At 42.9% G+C, this 20357-nt stretch overlaps 1 protein-coding gene across 2 annotated transcripts in view; it reads left to right on the top strand.

The window, feature by feature from the left end:
- Positions 1–20357, top strand: part of LOC149774456 (uncharacterized) — a 45391-nt gene that overhangs the window by 8866 nt on the left and 16168 nt on the right. For both annotated transcript variants that reach the window (XM_089945311.1, XM_089945310.1), the window contains exons 6-7: positions 234–431; positions 2005–2151. In XM_089945311.1, coding sequence (XP_089801437.1) covers positions 234–431; positions 2005–2151 — 345 coding nt within the window. The remainder of the gene's footprint in view (positions 1–233; positions 432–2004; positions 2152–20357) is intronic.

Here is a 20357-nt window from a genome sequence, read left to right as displayed (position 1 = left end):
ATAATCAAAAATAATACAAATGTGGTCAGACTATAAATATTATGTAATCCATTTTAAGCGAATTGTCCCATTAATTGTATTTGTTCTGTTTCTATTGAATTTGAAACGATAATTAAGAGTCTTAGTCAAATTCTCTTATTCATATTGCTGACAACATCATCATACATGCAGGTTCACACCGTTTTGTATGCTAGAATATCATCCTAATGCGTCATGTATCAATTTACCTCCAGAACCGAAAAACTTTGATGACAAAGATAGCAAATTTCAGTATCCCTCCCAAAGTAAATGTTCCTGAGGCAAGGATTTTGATGATCGGTCCAGTTGGAGCAGGGAAGTCAAGTTTCTTTAACACCATCAACTCCATCTTCAATGATCGGATCACCAGTCAAAGTAACACTGGTAGCGCGGCCAGCAGCCTCACAACTGTGGTAAGGTTACTTTCTTTGATTTAATGTACATTCTGTATATTAGAAGAACGAATCAGTTTTAGTTTCAAACGGAGGAACTATATTCAGCAGTAGGCATGTTATTCAGTATATTGCCCTATATGGTAATACATGCTGTTTTCAGCTCAAATATTTAGATTTCAAATCAGTAAAGTGAACACAACAGGTCTAATGTTTTTACGAATATGTTTGATAACGTTATTGAACATGAGGGTGCCAACTAAACCGTGATGATTTTTAAATACTTTGTCAAACGATTGTGCAGAGGTCATACTCATTGCATGTTCTGCTTTGCTTTCTGTTATTCGCACGCAAAATATAAACAGTAATATAATTTTCCTTCTCAAGTCAAAGTAAAATTCCACATTAAGGAAAGAAAAAAACTACTCGACTAAATGTTTTGATGTGATATTACCAATATCGATTGCCGAACTTCATTTAATATTCTACGCTCTGATGACGACTTTCACTTAATTTATAACTTGTATACCATCCGTTCCGCTCAGCAGTCAATATATCCAAAACTAAAAATGTTTAATACATAAGGATAGCTCTTTCACATTAAATATTTGTTATATTAATAAAAAATAAATCACTTCACGTTTCATTTCCAATATTGTTTTTCAATCCATTGTCTTAGAAATGGCTCACATTTCTAATTTGTCCTCGCAAGTTTTCAAACTTGATTTCCGATGTTATTCAACGGCAAAGCATATCTTAGGTTTATCTTAAAATTTTGTAGTGTACCCGTTTCTTCTTTAATTATTTTAATATCAAAGATAGAAACATGATAAAGTACTGAATGTTAAAATTTAGATACTCCTGGACCTATCTCAGCAATAACATTATCGGTTGATAACACAGACTTAATTGAACCGAACTGATTGGAGTTCACATAATTTACCAACTTCCAAAAATCAGTACCATCATGAATGTAGAATAGAATTTTCCCCATACGTTTGCCCAGAAGCAATTTGTTTTAAAAATATTTAAACATCTTAATATCTGGTGTACTTTGTGTCATATGTTCTCGAGCAATGACAAATGTCAACGGTGTTAATATTTCAGAGAAAATTGAGTGGTATATTTAGGTGAACACACGAAATACATTTTATACATTTCTAAGACATTTTTAATGATAAATGTGGATAGATTTTTCCCATTTTTATGATGGAATTATTTCTTTAGCATTTTAGGTGGTGTAATCGGTTGGATGGGGATTGGGTTAATAGTGACTGACATCCAACTAGTTGATGTACTCAATGGTTTTGTAATACATACTGTGATACGGTTATATACACGTCAGGGGAATATTATCTTGATATTTAAACTTGTTTCTCAAGTACAAAATGTTGATTTTGTAAATTATATAGTTGTATTTGATAATCAATAGTACCTAGTTTAAACTCCATTCTTTACATATATGAATTCGAGATGCTAAAATCATAATATGTGCATCGGAAATAAATCTGAAACCATTCCTAATATATTAGCCATTTCTGCAGGACATTATGTATCCTTGATTAATTGAAACATATTCTAAACTTTCCTTAAGTATCGACAATACCAGGTCCAATGCGGTTTAAATGGTCAAGTTCTGAAATTTCGGCTGTGTGACACTTGTGGTATAGAGGATTATTGCGGCCCAAGTCTGACGGATCTGGATTACCTGTTGGAAGGACATGTTCCAGACGGCTACAAAGTATGCTTCAATAACATACATTAAATCATTAAAAATCGCTTAAAGTTAAACATACATTATGTAGTTACAAATTGTTACGTTTGCTACAAGACTCGGGTTTCATGTTCTCTATTAAATTAAAAAAGGATACATATTTCCAACACAAAAGAAGGCAGTAGATGATGCTTTAAAATGTTGTCGGTACATTTATATATAAGTAGTAAATAGGGGCGATCTAGGGACAGTGGGACTTACCATTAAAAACAGGGTCCCGGCACTCTGGGGACTATGTAAATTTAACATGGGAAATATTGTCGCGGCACTCTAGGGACAAGGAGAATTTAACATGGGAAATATTGTCGCGGCACTCTAGGGACAAGGGAAATTTAACATGGGAATAGAGTGTGGGTCCGTCTAGGGACAAGGGGAATGGAACATGGAACTATAGTTTGTGTCTGTCTAGGGACAAGGGGAATTTAACATGGAATTTTTTTAAAAAAAATAAAAAGATAAAAAGGGTAGGCAATTGAAAGTCAATCTCTTTTCGAGAAATGTGAGTGGCCCTGAAAAGGGCCTTTGGGTTTATGTTAATGTATCCATTAACATAAAGGGCACCGCATTGGTCTTCTCCTTGTCCTTAGGCTACGTCTCACTGTAGGACCGTAAATCAGGACTCTTTTGAGGCATCCTTGTCTTTCTACGTAGATCCTACGTATCCACAGACTGGTGTCTGGCCTGTGGACAACTGTCCCCTTGGACCGGACATACATGGGTATGTCCGTCCGGAACATCATTGAAGACACAAGCGTAGAAGATTGCACATCGGTCCACATCTTGAGGCCCCGAGAACAGGTGAATCAATGCAGTGAACTGCGCTTATTTATAGGTAGAGGAAGGATTGAAACGGATTGAGTTCATTGACCAATCCAAACACGCGTTACAAAATTCAGTAAGCCCACGTCCAATCCGAAGAGAGCAGTCTGTGACGTCACGTGGTCAATATAGATTCGCTAGCGCCTGTGTGTAGTCAATCCATGCGACAGTTTTTCAACATGACGGAAACTCAGAAAACGATCAACTGGGGTGCACCAGTAGTGGAGACCACCCAAGGGAACCCGGACTTACTTTCAGAAGAGGTAAATTGGGATTTTCTGGATTTTCTTACCTCGCAAGAATTTGTTCCGGAACCTTCGTCTCCCTCTTCATTACCGCAAGTGGAGAATTTTAGACAGAGACAGAAAGAAGAACTGGAGAAATTTATACAACGACAAAAGGAAGCGGAACAAGCTTTTCTCCTACAGCAACAGCAGCAAGAAGAAGAGGTAAGAAAAAAACAACAACAACAAGAAGTAGCAGCAAAGAAACAAGAGGGTGAAAATCAAACGGTCACGGTACTGTTGGACATTTTAGCGGAGTTAAGAAGTCTGAAACAAATGTATCAGACTTCTTTATTACGACCGAAGAGAATACGACCTTTCCGAGCTAAACACGTCAAGCCTGTGACTAAGCCTACCGTACCACCCTTAGTGATTTCAACCCAATCATCATCATCATCAACAGTACGCAGTCCAGAAGTAGGCCTTGGAAGTGGCAAAGGCTTAAGGCAGTTAAAGTTGATTGCTTAAACTCACCCCTACACCATTAACCAAAGGCCCTTTTCAGGGCCACCCTCGTTTCTCGAAAAGAGATACACTTTCAATTGCCAATAATTAAAAAAAAAATAACCATTTTACCCTATAGTACGTGTATATGAGTGCGTGAGTGTACGTTCTTATTTTAAAATCAAAACCCAAAGACACTTACCTTTTTTATACCTAATTTATTCTTTTCTCAATAGTTACAATCCAAATTCACAATTCACAACAGAGCACTTTAAAAAGTACATTCACTTCTTCTGTTTCTTTTTTACTCTCTCTGTTTTTTAAATTTCTTCACCGTCAGTCTTTTCCTCCTCCTCTTTCTCCTCACTTTCTTCCTTTCTTCTTTTCTTCTCCTGTTTCTTTTCTTCACCTGGCTGCTTTCTTCCTCTGAAGAATCCCTCTCTTCTTCTGAAGAATCCCTCTTTTCTTCTGACTCCTCTTCTTTCTTTTTTTTTTTTTTTGGCAATCTGGAGACCAATGTCCTTTTTCTTGACAATAATAACAGGTATCTTGACTTTTGTCTCTTTTAACCCCTGTTTTTCTTTTTTGACGGTCTGGACACTCTGAAGACCAATGCCCTTTCTTCTGACAGATATAGCAAGTATCTTCACTTTTATCTCGAAAGGAAGGAGAGTAGTCCGTCGGCTAGTCTGAAGAGAATTTTCTAATGACCCCTCGCAAAGCTCTGATAAAACGTTCCATCTGGGTAGTCTCTTCCATCGTTGTGCTCGGTTAGAGAGTGAAATGAATAGTGAAAGGACAAGACACACACCCTTTTATATACGCTGGTTTGCCATGACTATAAATTAGTCCATGCTGTTTAAATTTGAGTCATTTGACATTTTTCACTCAAGATGAAACGATCCAATTCATTTGAGAAGAAAGAAGAAGAAAGTAAGAGGGAGAAATGTGATCTATCGCCTCGTACCAGGGCTGAAGTCTTGGCACAAATTCATGCCAGTGATTTTGAACAGGACATGAGTGAACCAGAATCCGAACCCTCTAAACAAAGTTCACTACCCTTAGTCAACCCTAAAAAGTACTTTTCCATTCGAGAGACGGAAAAGCGCTCCTCTAGAAAATTTAGAACCACGGCTTACAAGTACACGGTGAAGTTTAAAGATTTCAAGTCTGAAGTACCGTTAGAGAAAGCAGAAGGGTTCATCACTGGGGTGTGGGATTCTTTGCTCACCACACTCAAGCGACAATGTCAACCCAAAGAAGACGATCGCTTGAGACTCTCCATACAACACGACGGTTTGAAATCCCCTGTTTGGATCGAGTTTATCACCCCTGCAGAATTGACCGCTTCCAAAGTCATGGACAAGATTCAACACGTGCAACAATCCAATGATCAGTTTGACATCACCGATGGAAAAGCCACACTCGACATGACCCACGTCTCTCCTCCTCAAGGGACCGGACAACGCAATAAGGTTTTATTGGTTAACGACCTTCGCAGCACCAAAACGAGTCTCGTCAAAATTCACAATTCTCAAGACCAGATGTGTTTAGCCCAAGCCATCGTGGTGGAACGAACCTATGCCTACAAGAACGACACGGCAGAATGGAAAAGAGACTGGGAGAACATTCGAAAATCGAACCGAGCCAAACAACGAAGTGAAGCAGAACTCCTGTTACAACAAGCCGGCCTGTCCAAAGACACACCCTGCGGCATTCCTGAAATGCAAACATTGCAAGATGTCCTAGCTCCATTCTACACCTTGAAAGTGCACCCTCAAGAAGTGCACGGACCTCTGTTGTTTTGAGGGAAAGACTTTAAGGACGGAAAATACATTCATGTCTATTATCACGATGACCATTTCGATACCATTACCAGTATCACTGCATTCCTGGGATACAGTTATTACTGTGAGAAATGTGACTATGGCTATAGCAATCGAGAGCAACACAAGCATTGCGGATCGAAATGCTCAGGATGTTTGGCCTCTCCACCCTGTCAGAGCGAAGGGCAAAAACCAGTGCATTGTTTCACTTGTCTGCGCACGTTTGTCAGCCCTGCTTGTTACCAACAGCATTTCAAGACGCAAGGTTCACAGAAGAAATGCGCTTGTCTTCTCCTGAGATTGTACCCCACGTGTAGACAAGGCCTATGTACCAATAGTGCCAAGGGACACGTATGTTCAGGAACGAAAAAATGTCACATTTGTCACCACATCGTGGACTTGGAACACGAATGCTACGTGCAAAAATACCAACCCCCACCAGAGAAAGAGGATGGACACAAGAAGAAAGGCAATTTCATCTTTTTCGATTTCTAATGCATGCAAGAGACCGGCATTCACATTCCTAATTTCTGCGTGGCTCATCGAGCGTGCGAGAAGTGCATTCAAGAACCTATCTTCAGTCATTGCCCTCACTGCAGCAAGATTCCTGGAGGGCGTAAAAAAATCTTTCGAGGACCGAACACGCTAGCCGATTTCCCCCAATGGGTCTTAGACCCCATCGACAAGACGTGGAGCCAAGAGGACATCGAACATTACGGAGATTGTCATCGTCATGCCACGGTGATGGCTCACAATTTCTCCGGATACGATGGGCAGTTTCTTCTCAGATACTATACGGAACATGGCACCGAGCGTCCTAAAGTCACTGTGAACGGCGCCAAAATCATTTTCATGCAAGTGGGACAAGTACAGTTTAAAGATTCGATGAGTTACTTGGCCATGCCTTTGAGTCGAATGCCTAAAACGTTTGGAATGACAGAAATGGCTAAAGGTTATTTTCCACACTTTTTCAATACGGAAGCCAATCAACACGCCGTTCTACCCCATTTACCTGATGCTCACTATTACGACCCCGACAACATGCGTACCGATCAACGAGAAGCTTTCTACGCTTGGTGCCAGGCTCACGCCTCGGACCCTTTCGACTTTCAGGAAGAAATGTTAAAGTATTGTCATTCCGACGTGGACATTTTACGGCGATGCTGTGTAAAATTTCGAGAACTGTTCATGGAACACGGAGGGGTCGATCCTTTGAAAGAAGCTTGCACCATTGCCAAAGCGTGTTCCTTAGTGTACAGGCAACGATTCATGCCTGAAAACACCGTGGCTGTCATCCGTCCTCAAACGACCAACTATGTCAAACGCCAATACTCGGTCAAAGCCCTACGCTGGTTACAATACTTGTGCGACAAGGAAGACAAATGGATTCAGCATGCCCGCAACGGAGGAGGTGTAAAGACCATCGGAACGCATTCGGTCGATGGCTGGGATTTAGAAAACTCCAAGATTGTGTACTAGTTTAACGGTTGCTTATTTCACGGATGTCCCGTCTGTTACCCTGACCGCGACACTAAAAATCAGTTTTTACAACGAACCATGGAAGACTTGTACCAGGACACTTGTCAGCGACGCCTAAAGTTAGAACAGCAAGGATACCAAGTGGTGGAAATGTGGGAACACGAGTACGATCACCGTTTGAAAGCCGATCCCGAATTTAAACGCCTCGTGGAAAGTTACCAGTTCGTGGACCCCCTGAACCCGAGGGATAGTTTGTACGGAGGAAGGACCAATGCCACCTGTTTGCTGTACCAAGCCGACGAAGAGAAAGGAGAAGAAATCAAATACTTGGACGTGTGTTCGCTGTATCCCTACGTGTGCAAATATTGTCACTTTCCTGCAGGGCACCCACAATTGTTCACGGAACACATCGACCTGAAAAACATTCGACAATACGAAGGTTTGATCAAGTGCAGAGTTTTGCCTCCCACGGACTTGTACCATCCCGTCTTACCTCACCATTGTCAAGGCAAACTGATGTTTCCTTTGTGCCGTACTTGTGCCGAAACGTGCAACCAAGACCAACCTTGTCAGCACACCCAGGAAGAACGGGCCTTGACGGGAACCTGGGTCAGCGTAGAATTGTTAAAAGCTCTGGACATGGGATACCAACTGTTAGAAGTGTACGAAATTTGTCACTTTCCCAAGACACAACAATACCACAAGGGTGACCCCACGCAGAAAGGCATTTTCGCCGACTACGTGGATGCCTTTTTGAAACTGAAGCAAGAAGCCAACGGCTATCTTTCCTGGTGTCACACTCCCGAAGACGAAAAACCATTCAAAGAGATATACTATGAACAAGAAGGCATCACTTTAGATCACATCGAGAAAAACGAATGCAGGCGATCGTTTGCCAAAGTGATGTTAAAATGCTTGTGGGGTAAAATGGCACAACGACCGTGTTTACCCAAGACGGAATATTTGACAGAACCTTCCCGCTACTTCCAGATGATTCACGACAAAACCAAATACATGAAACACGTGGACGTCGTTCGCGAGGATTTGATCTTGGTCAATTACGAAGAAGATCTGGACTTTGTACAAGACGACCCCTTTGGAAATGTCATCATTGCGGCTTACGTGACAGCCCATGCTCGCTTAAAATTGTACGAAGCTTTAGAACTGTTAGGGGAACGCGTCCTGTACTTTGACACGGACAGTTGCATTTACATGCATCACCCGAGTCAACAGCAGCCTGACATCGAAGGAGACCGTTTAGGAGCCTGGACAGACGAGCATCCCGACGACAAGATTCTAAGTTTCGTCAGTGTTGGTCCTAAAAATTACGGTTACGAATACCGGGACAAACAAGGAGAAGTGCACACGCAGTGCAAATTGAAAGGATTGACTCTGAATTATCGTACCAGTCGAGTGGTCAACTTTGGGGTACTGAAAGAAGCCTTGCAGTCTGGAAAAGATCGACACTTTAAAGTGACCACCTATCAACCGAACAAGATTGTACGTTTACCCACTCACCACATCGTCAGTCGACCCTTGGAAAAAGTCTATCAAATCGTGTACCAGAAGCGAGTGCGACTTCCCAATCATTTCACCTTACCGTATGGACACGTCGGTATTGGTCTGTATATAAAAAGGAACCCTAGGCAAGATCGATAGTTCATTGTGACTACCAAGACCAAGCGAACAAGATGAATACTTTCAGAGAAACACAAAACAAGTTTAGAAAGGCACAATTCAAGTGTGGGGCTTCTGAAGTGGAATGCGATTGTGAGCCTTGCGATGGGTACGATGCTGTACGTTGTGACCTTAGCGATGCCGTAAAGTATCATGGGAACTTTGTTCTCACTACCCCTATCATCGAAAGTGATGCTGTGCGTGCCAAAATTCAAGGATGCGAAAGCGATGCCGCTCGTCCTCTTGGACATTTTACTGGGTTTCGTTTTAAAGGTGGATGTTCACCTTCACGTCTACCTCCCTACGGATGTCATCCAGCCCTGAGCAAACTCCTGTCCATGTCACCCAACCCTCATCGAAACGAACCTGTGAAAGACGAATATTCGTTTCCTGTGCGTTTGTCGGAATACTGCGACTTTGAAAATCGTCTTCAATCGTTCAAAGGAAAATGGCCTAAGTATCTGGGAGGACCGACCCCCGAAGAATTAGCCCGAGCCGGATTGTTCTACTTGGGCGAAGGAGATAAAGTCAAGTGCTTCAGTTGCGGTGTGTCGCTTCACCACTGGGAACCACAAGATTCGGTCTACCTAGAACATGCTCGTTGGTCACCGAATTGTCATTACTTACCCTTAGTGGGACCGAGACATTGAAGTAACTTACCATGTCGTTGACGAAGAAGATGAAACCAGATTGGCTAGGAGTCAAATGTTGGACATCACCGAGACCAGTATTTAAACTTCATTTCAAAAACAATATTGAATCATTACCTAAAGAACTGCAAGAGAAGATTTACAAAGAAGTTTGGCAGGGACTTGCCAGAGTGAAATCTCAATGGGTCACTGTAGAACTTTTGTGCCCAGAAATTCACAAGAGGAAAGTGAAAAAAGTCAACCAGTGTGTTAGATTTCTTTGGGTCAAGAGTGCATTCGTCCTATTATATTACTCTAGACCGTTTGCATCAAAAGAATTCAGTGACATTCTTGGACGTTACCCTGAATGGCAGTGGTCAGAAATTATTCACTATGTGGATTACCTTTTGCTCTAGGAGAAGACTGTGAATTGTACTGACTGACCTATTCATGGATACTTTACAAGAGAACATTCGTGCTTTGCCTGTGGAGTTGAGAGAACGCATTTACCGAGAGCTGGTCAAAATACAATTCAAACGTAAGGAACAGTTGCATCCGTTACGTCACCGATGTTTGAACCACTGGTACCTGAATGGTATAAGAGAACTGATTCGTCAGAAATTGTTTCAGTGGTCAGACCTTGTTCAATACTTCCAGGGCCCCGATGATCCACGTGTTCATCATTTTGGTTACTTCGAGATTCACCTAGTGCAACACATTGAGGAAGACAAGTTAAAGGATTACCAACATATTTTACGTGGAATCTATTTAGTGGAAGAGGAAACTCCTAAACAAACTCTGAAGTTTAGGTTACAGTATGCAAGATTTAGATTCCCTACTGAAGAACGAAGATCTCTGGCCAGAAAGTATGAGTATTGTTTCCGAAACAAAGAGACTATAAAAACAGGCTGCCATGCCACGACTTATGTCGCATGTAATTGAACAGATTCCGTGGAAGGAACTCAATGACCATATTCAAACCGTGGATCATTACCATCGATTATTACAAGAACTGTATCCATTCAATTTGGGTCGACAAGTGGTGTGTGTCTTAGTGACTTGTTTTCTGGGATTTCGTTTACCAGCCGATTCTTTGTGGACTCTTTACGATCAGTACTTACCACCCCAATGGCCTTAAATGGTCACGAAAGACTCCTTTTCCTCAAAGCCTTGCGTTTTCATCTGGATACTTCTCGACCTTTACGGGAAAAAAAGATTCGTCAACTTTTAGTACCCAAGACGGGTATGACGATGTGTGTGTAGCTTGTGACTTACACCCCCACTGGACAGATCTCCGTGACTGGAAAAAAGGGGGTTTTGAGGCTTGGACCCAAGAAGTGGCCCAGTATGCACGAGAGTTGTTCAAGGAAAAAAGTTACTTTTCAACCAGTGTTAGTGACGGTACCAGAAGAACCGGTCACCCAGGACAGGATTGTCGTGGACAGGCCTGAAAAGTCATTCCGGGAGGACACTTAAGTGACCTTACCCCCTATAGAACTGGTCAGAACATTACCCAAAACATGTTGTACAGACACTTGTGTTTATTCCACGTTGATGGTTATCATGTGCCTTTTATCGTTGTACTTCAGTCTTTGGCTTTTATGTATTTTTGTCTTTCGTGTTCATGTTTAAAACATTCAATAAACGTGTTCTGAAAAAAGTATATAAACTCTCGTCTTGTTTGTTTTCGTGTCACAAGTGACATGCCTAACACTATGACTACCGCTGCTGTCTCTGCTCCCTCTTCCTCTACTGTCAAAGTCATCGACGAACACTTAGATCGTGCCAGTTGGGAGGCTTTGTATCTTCGCCATCCCTTTAACATGCTCATTGCTGGACCTAGCGGTTCAGGCAAAACCGAATTCGTCAAACGTTTGATCGAACATAAACATCATTTGATCGATCGGCCACCTCAACGCATCGTGTGGTGTTACAAAGAGTGGCAATTGGCGTACAGCTTCTTGCGAGAAAGTCAAGGCGATTCCATCGTGTTTGTGGAAGGCATTCCTAAAGAAGACGACGGCATCGTCTCTGACTCCCGTCAAACCCATTTGGTCATTTTCGACGACATGTTAGGAGAAGATGAAGAAGAAATTAAACTGTGGTTCACACGCAAAGGGCATCACTGTAATGCCAGTGTCGTTTACATCACCCAAACTTTGTTTCAACAAAGTAAAACCCATCGCACCATCAGTCTCAATGCGCATTACGTGGTCTTGTTTAAAAACCCTCGAGATAAATCGCAAGTGCAAGTCTTAGCCAAACAGTTAGGAACGCCTTGGCTGACTCAGGCGTACGACGATGCCACTCAAACTCAACACGCATATTTACTCGTCGATTTGAAACCTACGACCCCCGATGATTTGCGATTTCGTACCCACTTGTTTCACGACTGGTGCCAAGACGGAGGGCCTGTCCTGTACACGTCTCCGTCCTCGACTTAATTTCACTCCACAAAAAAATCTATAAAAACCTCAGACCCTTTTCGTCTGTCTCACACACAGTGTGAACATGACGTCCCTTCAGTCGCATCTTCCCGTCAAATTGATTCGTGCCTTGTATGACATCAGTCTAGAAAAAAATCCACAAACACGAGCTCGTGTCTTAGAAGCTAGTCTCAAAGAAGTCTTACGATGGTTCACGGTGACGGCACGTCAATTACTGCAAGGGATCATTCAGATTCCTCATCAAACCAAACGCTTTTTTGATCGAAACAAAGTCGCTTTGACCCAACTGGCCGATCCCCGTATCGACACTCAAACCAAAAAACAAATCATTTTGAAACCTGGAGGGAGCGTACTCTAGGAGGGATCATCATTCGCTCTCTCTTAAGATGGGATCCTAATGCCCCCAAAGTTCTCCCCAAGAAAAAATTCAAACGAAGCTCCAAGAAGAAGAAAAACACCAGGTCCGCAAGGAGAACTTCTCCAGTGGCGGGACCCTCCTCTTACCAGACACCACCCCGGAAAAAGAAAAGAAGCCTCCAGAAAAAGAAACAGAGAAAAAGTCCCCAGAAAAAGAAAAGTCCACAAAAAAACTAGTCGCAAGAGAGGCACTTCGGCCAGGACGCAACCTCACACTCTCAAACCACGATCTGCCACGGTGATGACTGCGTCTCCGGCAGCCTCACGTTCATCCACTTCTCCGTTGATGACACCAAGAACTGAAGAGTACTTGGAGACGTTGATCACACCAAGAACTTCTCCGTTGATGACCCCAAGAACTTCCCCAGTGGCAGGACCCTCCAATTTAGTGGCAGTGGCTGCTGCTCACAAAGTACCTTCTCCCAAAATCAAAGTCCAAGAAAGATCGGGCATGTTACAAAGTTTACTGGATTTGTCCAAGCAAGAACTGGCTCGATTTAGTCCGTTGCGTACCCCTGCACGACGTGTCATGCCTGTCCTGAAGTTGATACGCCGTAAAGACAATCAGTGGCGACGCGTTCCAGTCCTGTGACCAAGTCGGGGTATCAGTGTTTTTGGTGCTGAAGACTCAGAGATGTCACCCTCCAGAAAACATCCCTCTTCTAAACAACCCCAAGGAAAGAAAAGGAAAGGACTGCCTCCTCGTTTAGTCAAACTTGGGGACATGTTATCTGTCCTGTCCAAAGCTTCTCCACCCCTACGAAAAAACTCATTCAATCAGCCTCCAAAGAGGTCATCGATACCGTGTGCGAATGTTGTTTGAACGTCTTGAAAGGCACGATCCCTTTGTCCAAGCACCAGAAACAATGCTTAGGCAAACATCGTCACGTTCTTCGCCAAATGGTTCAAAAGAAAATTCCCATTCGTCAAAAGAAGAAGATGTTGGTCCAACGTGGAGGTATTTTACCCCTCTTATTAGGCCCCTTACTGAAAGGAGTCTTGGGAACCATGTTGGGAGGACTGGTGGGAGCAAGATAAAAAGGCCCTTGGAAGTCCCAAGATCTCAGAATCGACCCCTGACAACCCCATGGAAGGACGAAAACTAGCTTTAGTGCCTTACAAACGATGGATGGAATACCATCGTTGGCAAGAACAACGCACCCCGCATTTACCTCCTAATCCCCATTTGAGCGAGATGTCTCAGTTACAACACGAATTGCAGTCCTTGATGGATCGCCAAGATTTGTCCGAAACAGAAAAATCGCAAAAGTACGGTCAACTCTTGCAACGATTGCAACTCTTTCACCAGAAAGCTTTAGACGAAACAGCTCTACCCACTCTGAAAGATTTTAAGACTTGATGAAAAGTCCAGCACCATCATCACTACCACCACCACCACTACTACCATCCCCAGGGGTCACCAGAGATGCTACCCCACGAAGACCTGAGGAAGAAGAGATGCGAGAAGTGTTTCAAACACCGTCAGCAGCTCCCATTTCGAGTAAGATTGCAGCATCCTTGTTGACCCCGTCCCCCACACCTCAACGAGAAGAAATGAAAGCTTGGGTTGAAAAGATGATGTCCACTCCTCCTTCGACAGAAGTGAAAAAGAAAGAAGGGAAACCACAAGTGAAAAAAGAAAAGAAGACCAAAGCCATTCCATTGCCACCTCCATCACCACTACCTTCGACTTCTACTCCCGTAGCCCATCGGACACGTAAATCCGTTTCTAAACCACTCTTTCGACCCACCCAAAGTAGCATCACCGAAGAGTGGGTGACTTATTAACACACAAACAAACACAAAAAATGGAAAAAGTCTTTGCTAGCATTTACTACGATCCCTCCCATCCTGCAGGTTACGCAGGAGTTCAAAAATTGTATCGTGCTGCCAAAATTCGACTGAAAAGTCTCCATTTACCTCAAGTGCAACGATGGTTACAAGAACAAGCTACCTACACTTTACACAAACCCATTCGACGCAAGTTTGCCTGAAGTCGCACCCGAGTGGAAGGCATCGATCATCAATGGCAAGCCGATTTAGCCGATGTCTCTCATTTGGCCAGCTACAATCGTGGTTACAAACCTTTGTTTTGTGTCATCGACGTCTTTTCCAAATTTGCCTGGGTCGTGCCCTTGACTTCCAAATTCAGCAACGAATTAGTGCGAGCCCTGCAACGAGTGCTGAAACAAAGCGGTCGTCACCCTCTTCGATGGCAAACGGACAAAGGTACCGAATTTCTGAACCAAGCTTTCCAAAAAGAATTAAGGAAACGTGACATTCATTTTTTTTACCACCGAGAATCCCGAAACCAGAGCTAGCATCGTGGAACGTTTTCAACGCACTTTGAAAGAACGCATGTGGAAATATTTTACGCATCACCACACTCTGAAGTACATCGACATCTTACCGCACCTGGTGCAAGCGTACAACCAATCTTACCATCGAAGCATTGGACGTGCCCCGCAAGAAGTGACTCCCGACAACGAAGTGCTGGTGTTTGAGCACCTGTTCGGTACGTTTTATTTGCCCGAGTTACAACGTGTCACCAAAAAAGAAGACGACGTGTACGACATCGAAAGCATTCACGAACGCAGAACCCGTAAAGTGGGCAAACGACGTGTCAAAGACGTCAAAGTACGTTGGAAAGGATATCCACCCAGTTTTGATTCTTGGATCGACGCTTCGCAAGTCATCGACTATAAAAAGAAGTGACCATTATGCCCTTTCACACAGACGCAGCTACGTCGACCACTCCTTCACCCAGTTCTTCTCTGCAAGATTTACAAAAACAACCTTTGTGGGTGTGGTGCGGAGAACGTGTGCCTAAAACGCAAATCGTCTTTTTCTGCCAAATCTTCGGGTGTATTGTGTCATCGGGGCAGCCATTGCCAATTTGAGTTTGCAACAAGAAGAGAAACAATTGTGGACCATTTTATTGAGCAGCTGCATCGGTTACCTGCTTCCCAATCCCTCCCTGAAATTCACCTCGAACGGGAACAACGGGAACCTTGTGTCCAGTGCCAGTGCCAGTCACCAATCCAACAACAACAACCCTATTTTGGGCGGAGACACGCCTCTGACGTCCAGTAACCCCTCGGACAGCCACTGAACTCTGGAATTATGAGTCACCAAAACCAATTTTACTTAACCTTACCCAGTGACAGTTCCATGGAGGTATTTCCCAACAACACGTTGTGCTGTTACACGGCCAAATTACCTCAGGCCATCCCATTAGATCACGAAGCCCACTGGGAAGTGGCTTTAGTAGAAATCATTCACCCAACCCAAGTCCTCAATGTCCTTCCCAATCAAAATTTTTTTCCGGTGGAAGTTCATGACGATTCATTGCAACAGTACTTGGATACCCATGTCAAATATGACAAGAAAACCCCTAGCACAAAAAATCAAAAGTGGACCACCTATCACTTGTTCATTCTCCCAGTCTATTATTTTATTGGTCAACATTTGGTGAGCACCATTGCCTCCAGGTTTAATGTCGTGTTTCTGAAAGCTTTGGAAAGTGTCAAAAAAAGTGTCACTATGGAATACCACAAAGCAGCTCGTCGCTTCTTGATGAAATTTGACGGGAGTAAAATCGTGTCCATTTGATTTTGTCCTGAATTATTTGACATGTTGGGCGGAGACATGGAACTGAGGAAGAAAGTAGAACAACAAAAAGGCGAATCAGCAGTTATTTACGACAACGATTCTTTTAGCAAGTTTTTTCGTGCCCCGGTAGAACTGAACCAAGGACTGAATTTGATGTTTGTGTACTCCGATGTGGTGGAGTATAACGTGGTGGGACACACCTCCGTACCGTTACTGCGTGTCATTCCTTTCAAAGTGGATTCTGCCACGGTCGCTGACGAGGAAGGTGGAAACACTTACCACGTCCACCGCGAATTTGTACATCCTCACTACTTGCCGGTCAGCAAGTCGTATTTGGACACGGTCAACATTGCTATAAAAGGAGATTTGGGACAAAATATTCCATTCACCAAAGGAAAAGTCACGGTGAAACTCCATTTTCGAAAACGGTTCTCTCACGATTCGTAAGTCATGTATCCAGTGTACCGAGGGGTTGCTCGACAGCGAGGACACGGTTTAGGAGATATGTTAAAATCAGCCTTTCGTTCGGTGGGCCCCGTGTTGAAACCGATGGTGACACGCGGAATGCACGCCTTGAAAGATGCAGCACTGACACACGGTAAAGAATTTCTCCAAAATGTTATCATCGACAAACAAAACCCCAAAGAAGCTTTCTTGAGGGCAGGCAAAAATGTCTTCTTGCAAACGGGCAAAGACCTTTTGGGCCGACGAGAAACACCTATAAATGCCCTGCAAGCTACCGAGTCAGGCATTCAGCAAGGACAAGGTAGAAAGAGACGACGAAGAAAACACCCTTTCACCAGACTTCACACTTCTAGAAAGGCAAAGAAAAGAAAAACCGTTCGAGACCTAGACGTTTTCGATTATTGAGAAAGAACAAAAAATGATGCACCGAGAGTCTTGCGCTTGTTCCAAGTCGGAACTGGATCTGTTTGCCATGCCACCCACCATGATGACCATGCAAGAATCCCAGTGCGTGGAATTTCACCCCGTCTCATCTTTGACAGCCTCAGCTCCCATCGAGTTTGAAATCAAAGGACAGCCCGAAGATTACATCGATCTGAATAGCAGTTACTTGTACCTGAAAGTCAAAGTTGTCGATGAGGATAATACGCCCCAAGATGGTGATGAGGTAATAGCTCCCGTCAACAATTTCATGCATTCCTTGTTCAGTGGAGTGGACTTGTACTTGAATAACAAACTAGTCAGTAGCAGCATGGATACTTACCCTTATCGAGCGTACCTGGAAAATCTCTTGACGTACGGAATAGACGCCAAGAACACTCATCTCAATGCCTGTGTGGTATGGGAAGCTGACGATGCAGGCCAGTTTGAAGAATTCGAATTTAATACAACCAAAGAACACAATGCGGGATTTGTAGAACAAAGAGACAGAATCAAAAGTGGAGATAGTTTAGAACTGATGGATCGTTTGCATTTGGACATGTGGTTACAAGAAAAGTATTTGCTGAACGGAGTGAATCTCCGCCTGAGACTGAATCGTAGTAGTGCCGCTTTCCATTTGATAGGTACTAGTGCTTGAAAAACTGTCATCGAGGAAGCCAGGCTCTACGTACGACGCGTGGAAGTGTTACCTAAAGTGGGTAACGACATCAGTCAGACGTTGAGCAGAACGACAGCCACGTATCCCATACGACGCGTGGAAGTGAAAACCTTCACCATTCCTACGGGGCTGCGATCCATGATCGAAGATCATCTGTTCCAAGGACAGTTACCCAAACGTTTGATCCTTGGTATCGTCGAGAATGATGCTTTCAACGGATCTTTGGTTAAAAATCCTTTCCACTTTAAACACTTTGACGTGTCCAAGATCGAAATCAGTCGCGATGGCAATACCTTGTGTACCCGACCTTTCGAACCTAACTTTGACAAGAAGAATTACTTGAGATCGTACTTGTCCCTATACGAAGCCACCGGACAGTTAGGAACCAACACCAGTCACGGTATTTCGTACGAGGATTACGTAGGAGGCTATGCTTTGTGGGCTTTCGATTTCACTCCAGACTAAGGCAGCGACGAAGGACATTTCCACCCTATAAAATCCGGCCAGATTCGTGTGGAAATTCAGTTTACTACAAATCTAACAGAGACGGTGAACGTCCTCCTGTATGCCGAATTCGATAATACCATAGAAATCAACAGTTTGAGAGAAGTCATTCTAGATTATTAGAAGCTATGGAAGACTGTTATCCCTCTTTACCTAGTGAAGAAACTTTGGACATGAAATGTGAGGAGACCATGGAAGAAGAAGAAGAAGAAGAATCCGAAGACGAAGAAGTTATCATGATGAAGTCAAGATGGCCAGAACAGCCCATTTAGTCTCCTGTTTTGCTACATTCCTGACAGATGTAATGAAAGAATTGATCAAGGAAGAGTGCTATGTATGTCACAACGATCATCCCAGTCAAATTCAACACGACAAATGTCTGATGTTGAGCCAAGAAGAAAAATTGGACGAATATCTGGACAAAGCTTGGTGTGTCATCGAGATAGAATTCGTGTTGAACGAGTGGTATAAAGGCTTGGATAAACATTCTTCTCCTCCATTAACGTCTCTGGAGCGCCGTCGCATCTAATCTCTCTTTGACCAGAATAAGAAGTCGGAGCCAAACGCCTTTTACTTGTCAGACATTTTCAAGCAAAAGGTCAGGATCGAATTGATGACTTATCATTACCTGTGAAGAAGATAAAAACATGGATACCTGGGAACTTTATTACCTTTTGAACCACAGTTCGTATACGGCTTCTTGGAATCCTGTCGTCTGTGCTAAAGATGAACTCCCTCATCGCAAACCTCAAGACCATCTAGCTTATGTGATCAACACGGACGACAGTCATCTCCCAGGAACCCACTGGGTAGCCGTCTACTTTCCTCAAGAAGGATGTGTGGAATATTTCGATTCGTACGGATTACCCCTTTGGAAGACGATATCATTGACTTTATGAGAAGAAATGCTCAGACCACCGGATTCAATAATGTGAAATTACAAGGCACAGATTCCTTGGTGTGTGGACAATACTGTGTGTATTTTCTGCATCATCGCAGCCTGGGCTATTCCTTAGAACATTTAGTGACTCATTTTGATCCTCGTTCTTCTTCAAGAAACGATGTGAAAGTAGATCAATGGTTTTGTGACCATTATGCTTATCTTTTGTTTCAAGCTAGGAAACGTAGTGTCCATCAATGGCCTAATGACTTCCAACAGTGGAAATCACAATTTCATTCACAACGTTGTCAGCCCTGTCCAAAATAATGTGTAAATTGAAAACAATGTTTGTGATTTGAAAAAAAAATGTATGATGTTATATTGTTGGATTATTGTTAAAAATGTTAGAGTTGTTGGTTAGTGTTAAGTGATTTTGAATAAAATATGTTGTGTTTTGAAAAAAAATGCTTTGTCTTTTGTTTGGCTATAAGAATGTTGATTCATGCTCTTTGACTTCTCTCTATCCCTCTCATGACACTCATTGAACGTTGCGGCTCGAAAACCGTAGAGGGATGTTTTCCTTCACGTCCGCGATTTGACTTTAAGAACCGGGGTAGTTTCCAGTCTAACCATCCATTGTCGACTCATCCTCCTACGAAGATGTGCTCCAAACTAGCTAAGCTAAACGAAGCCTACGTGAATTTGCATAGGGTCAGACACAGTCTGATACCGAAGCCAGAAGAGATAGAGAATGTGAGAATGTTAAAAGTCACTGAAGACCTGATAGAAGAGCTCTTCAGAGAAGAAGTGAACAGGGAGAAAGAAGACTGGACAGAGAAGTACAGACTTCAGAGACAGCAGCAACAGCAACAACAACAGCAGCAGCAGCAACCTGAACCTGACAGAAGCTTTGTCGATTGTCGTATCGACACCAAAGAATTCTTCTTCTCTTTCCGAAGAAGCAGACCTATCGTCAGAAAGTCTATCCTCAGAGGACATCGCATTCTTAGAAACTAAAAGATTGCCATAGCAAACAAAAAACACAGCCCTTTTCAGGGCTATCCAATACTCTAGAAAAGAAATAACAATCGATTTGCCAATATGTGTATGTAGAGTAGTGTGAATATAAACACTCTTTTTTATAGTGTGAGTGTATGTGTTTGTGTATATGATTGTGTGTGTTTGTAAGTGCTTACGTACGTTTGTGTGGATAGTAGATTAAGATCATGTTTTTTGCTGTTTGAGGTGTGGGTTTTGGGTTTGATTGGATTGCTTTGCGTATGTGAATAGTATATTATTTGTTTAATAAAATTTTTTAGAATAGTGATGGGCAGTATAAAAAAGTGAGTGAATGTTTCTTTTAGGTCCGCGCGTTGTTTGGTTATGATCTAGGTACGATCAATTTTGTTTTAGGGGGATGTTTTCCATCACGTCCGCGCTTTCAGTATAAATTAAAAATCACTCGGAAGTCTAGCTACCCTGTTCATTCGTTAACAAGACAATGAATACCAGAATTGTAAAGCTTCTAGAATTCCAGATGCACCTGGAATATGCCAGGCACATACTAAATGAACTGGCCGCGGAGACCATT

Source organism: Sinohyriopsis cumingii, unplaced genomic scaffold, assembly GCF_028554795.1.
Source record: "Sinohyriopsis cumingii isolate HCF-2022 unplaced genomic scaffold, ASM2855479v2 utg000229l, whole genome shotgun sequence".
NCBI lineage: Eukaryota > Metazoa > Mollusca > Bivalvia > Unionida > Unionidae > Sinohyriopsis > Sinohyriopsis cumingii.
Note: the sequence above shows the minus strand (reverse complement) of the source record. Positions and strands in the feature narration are given on the sequence as shown.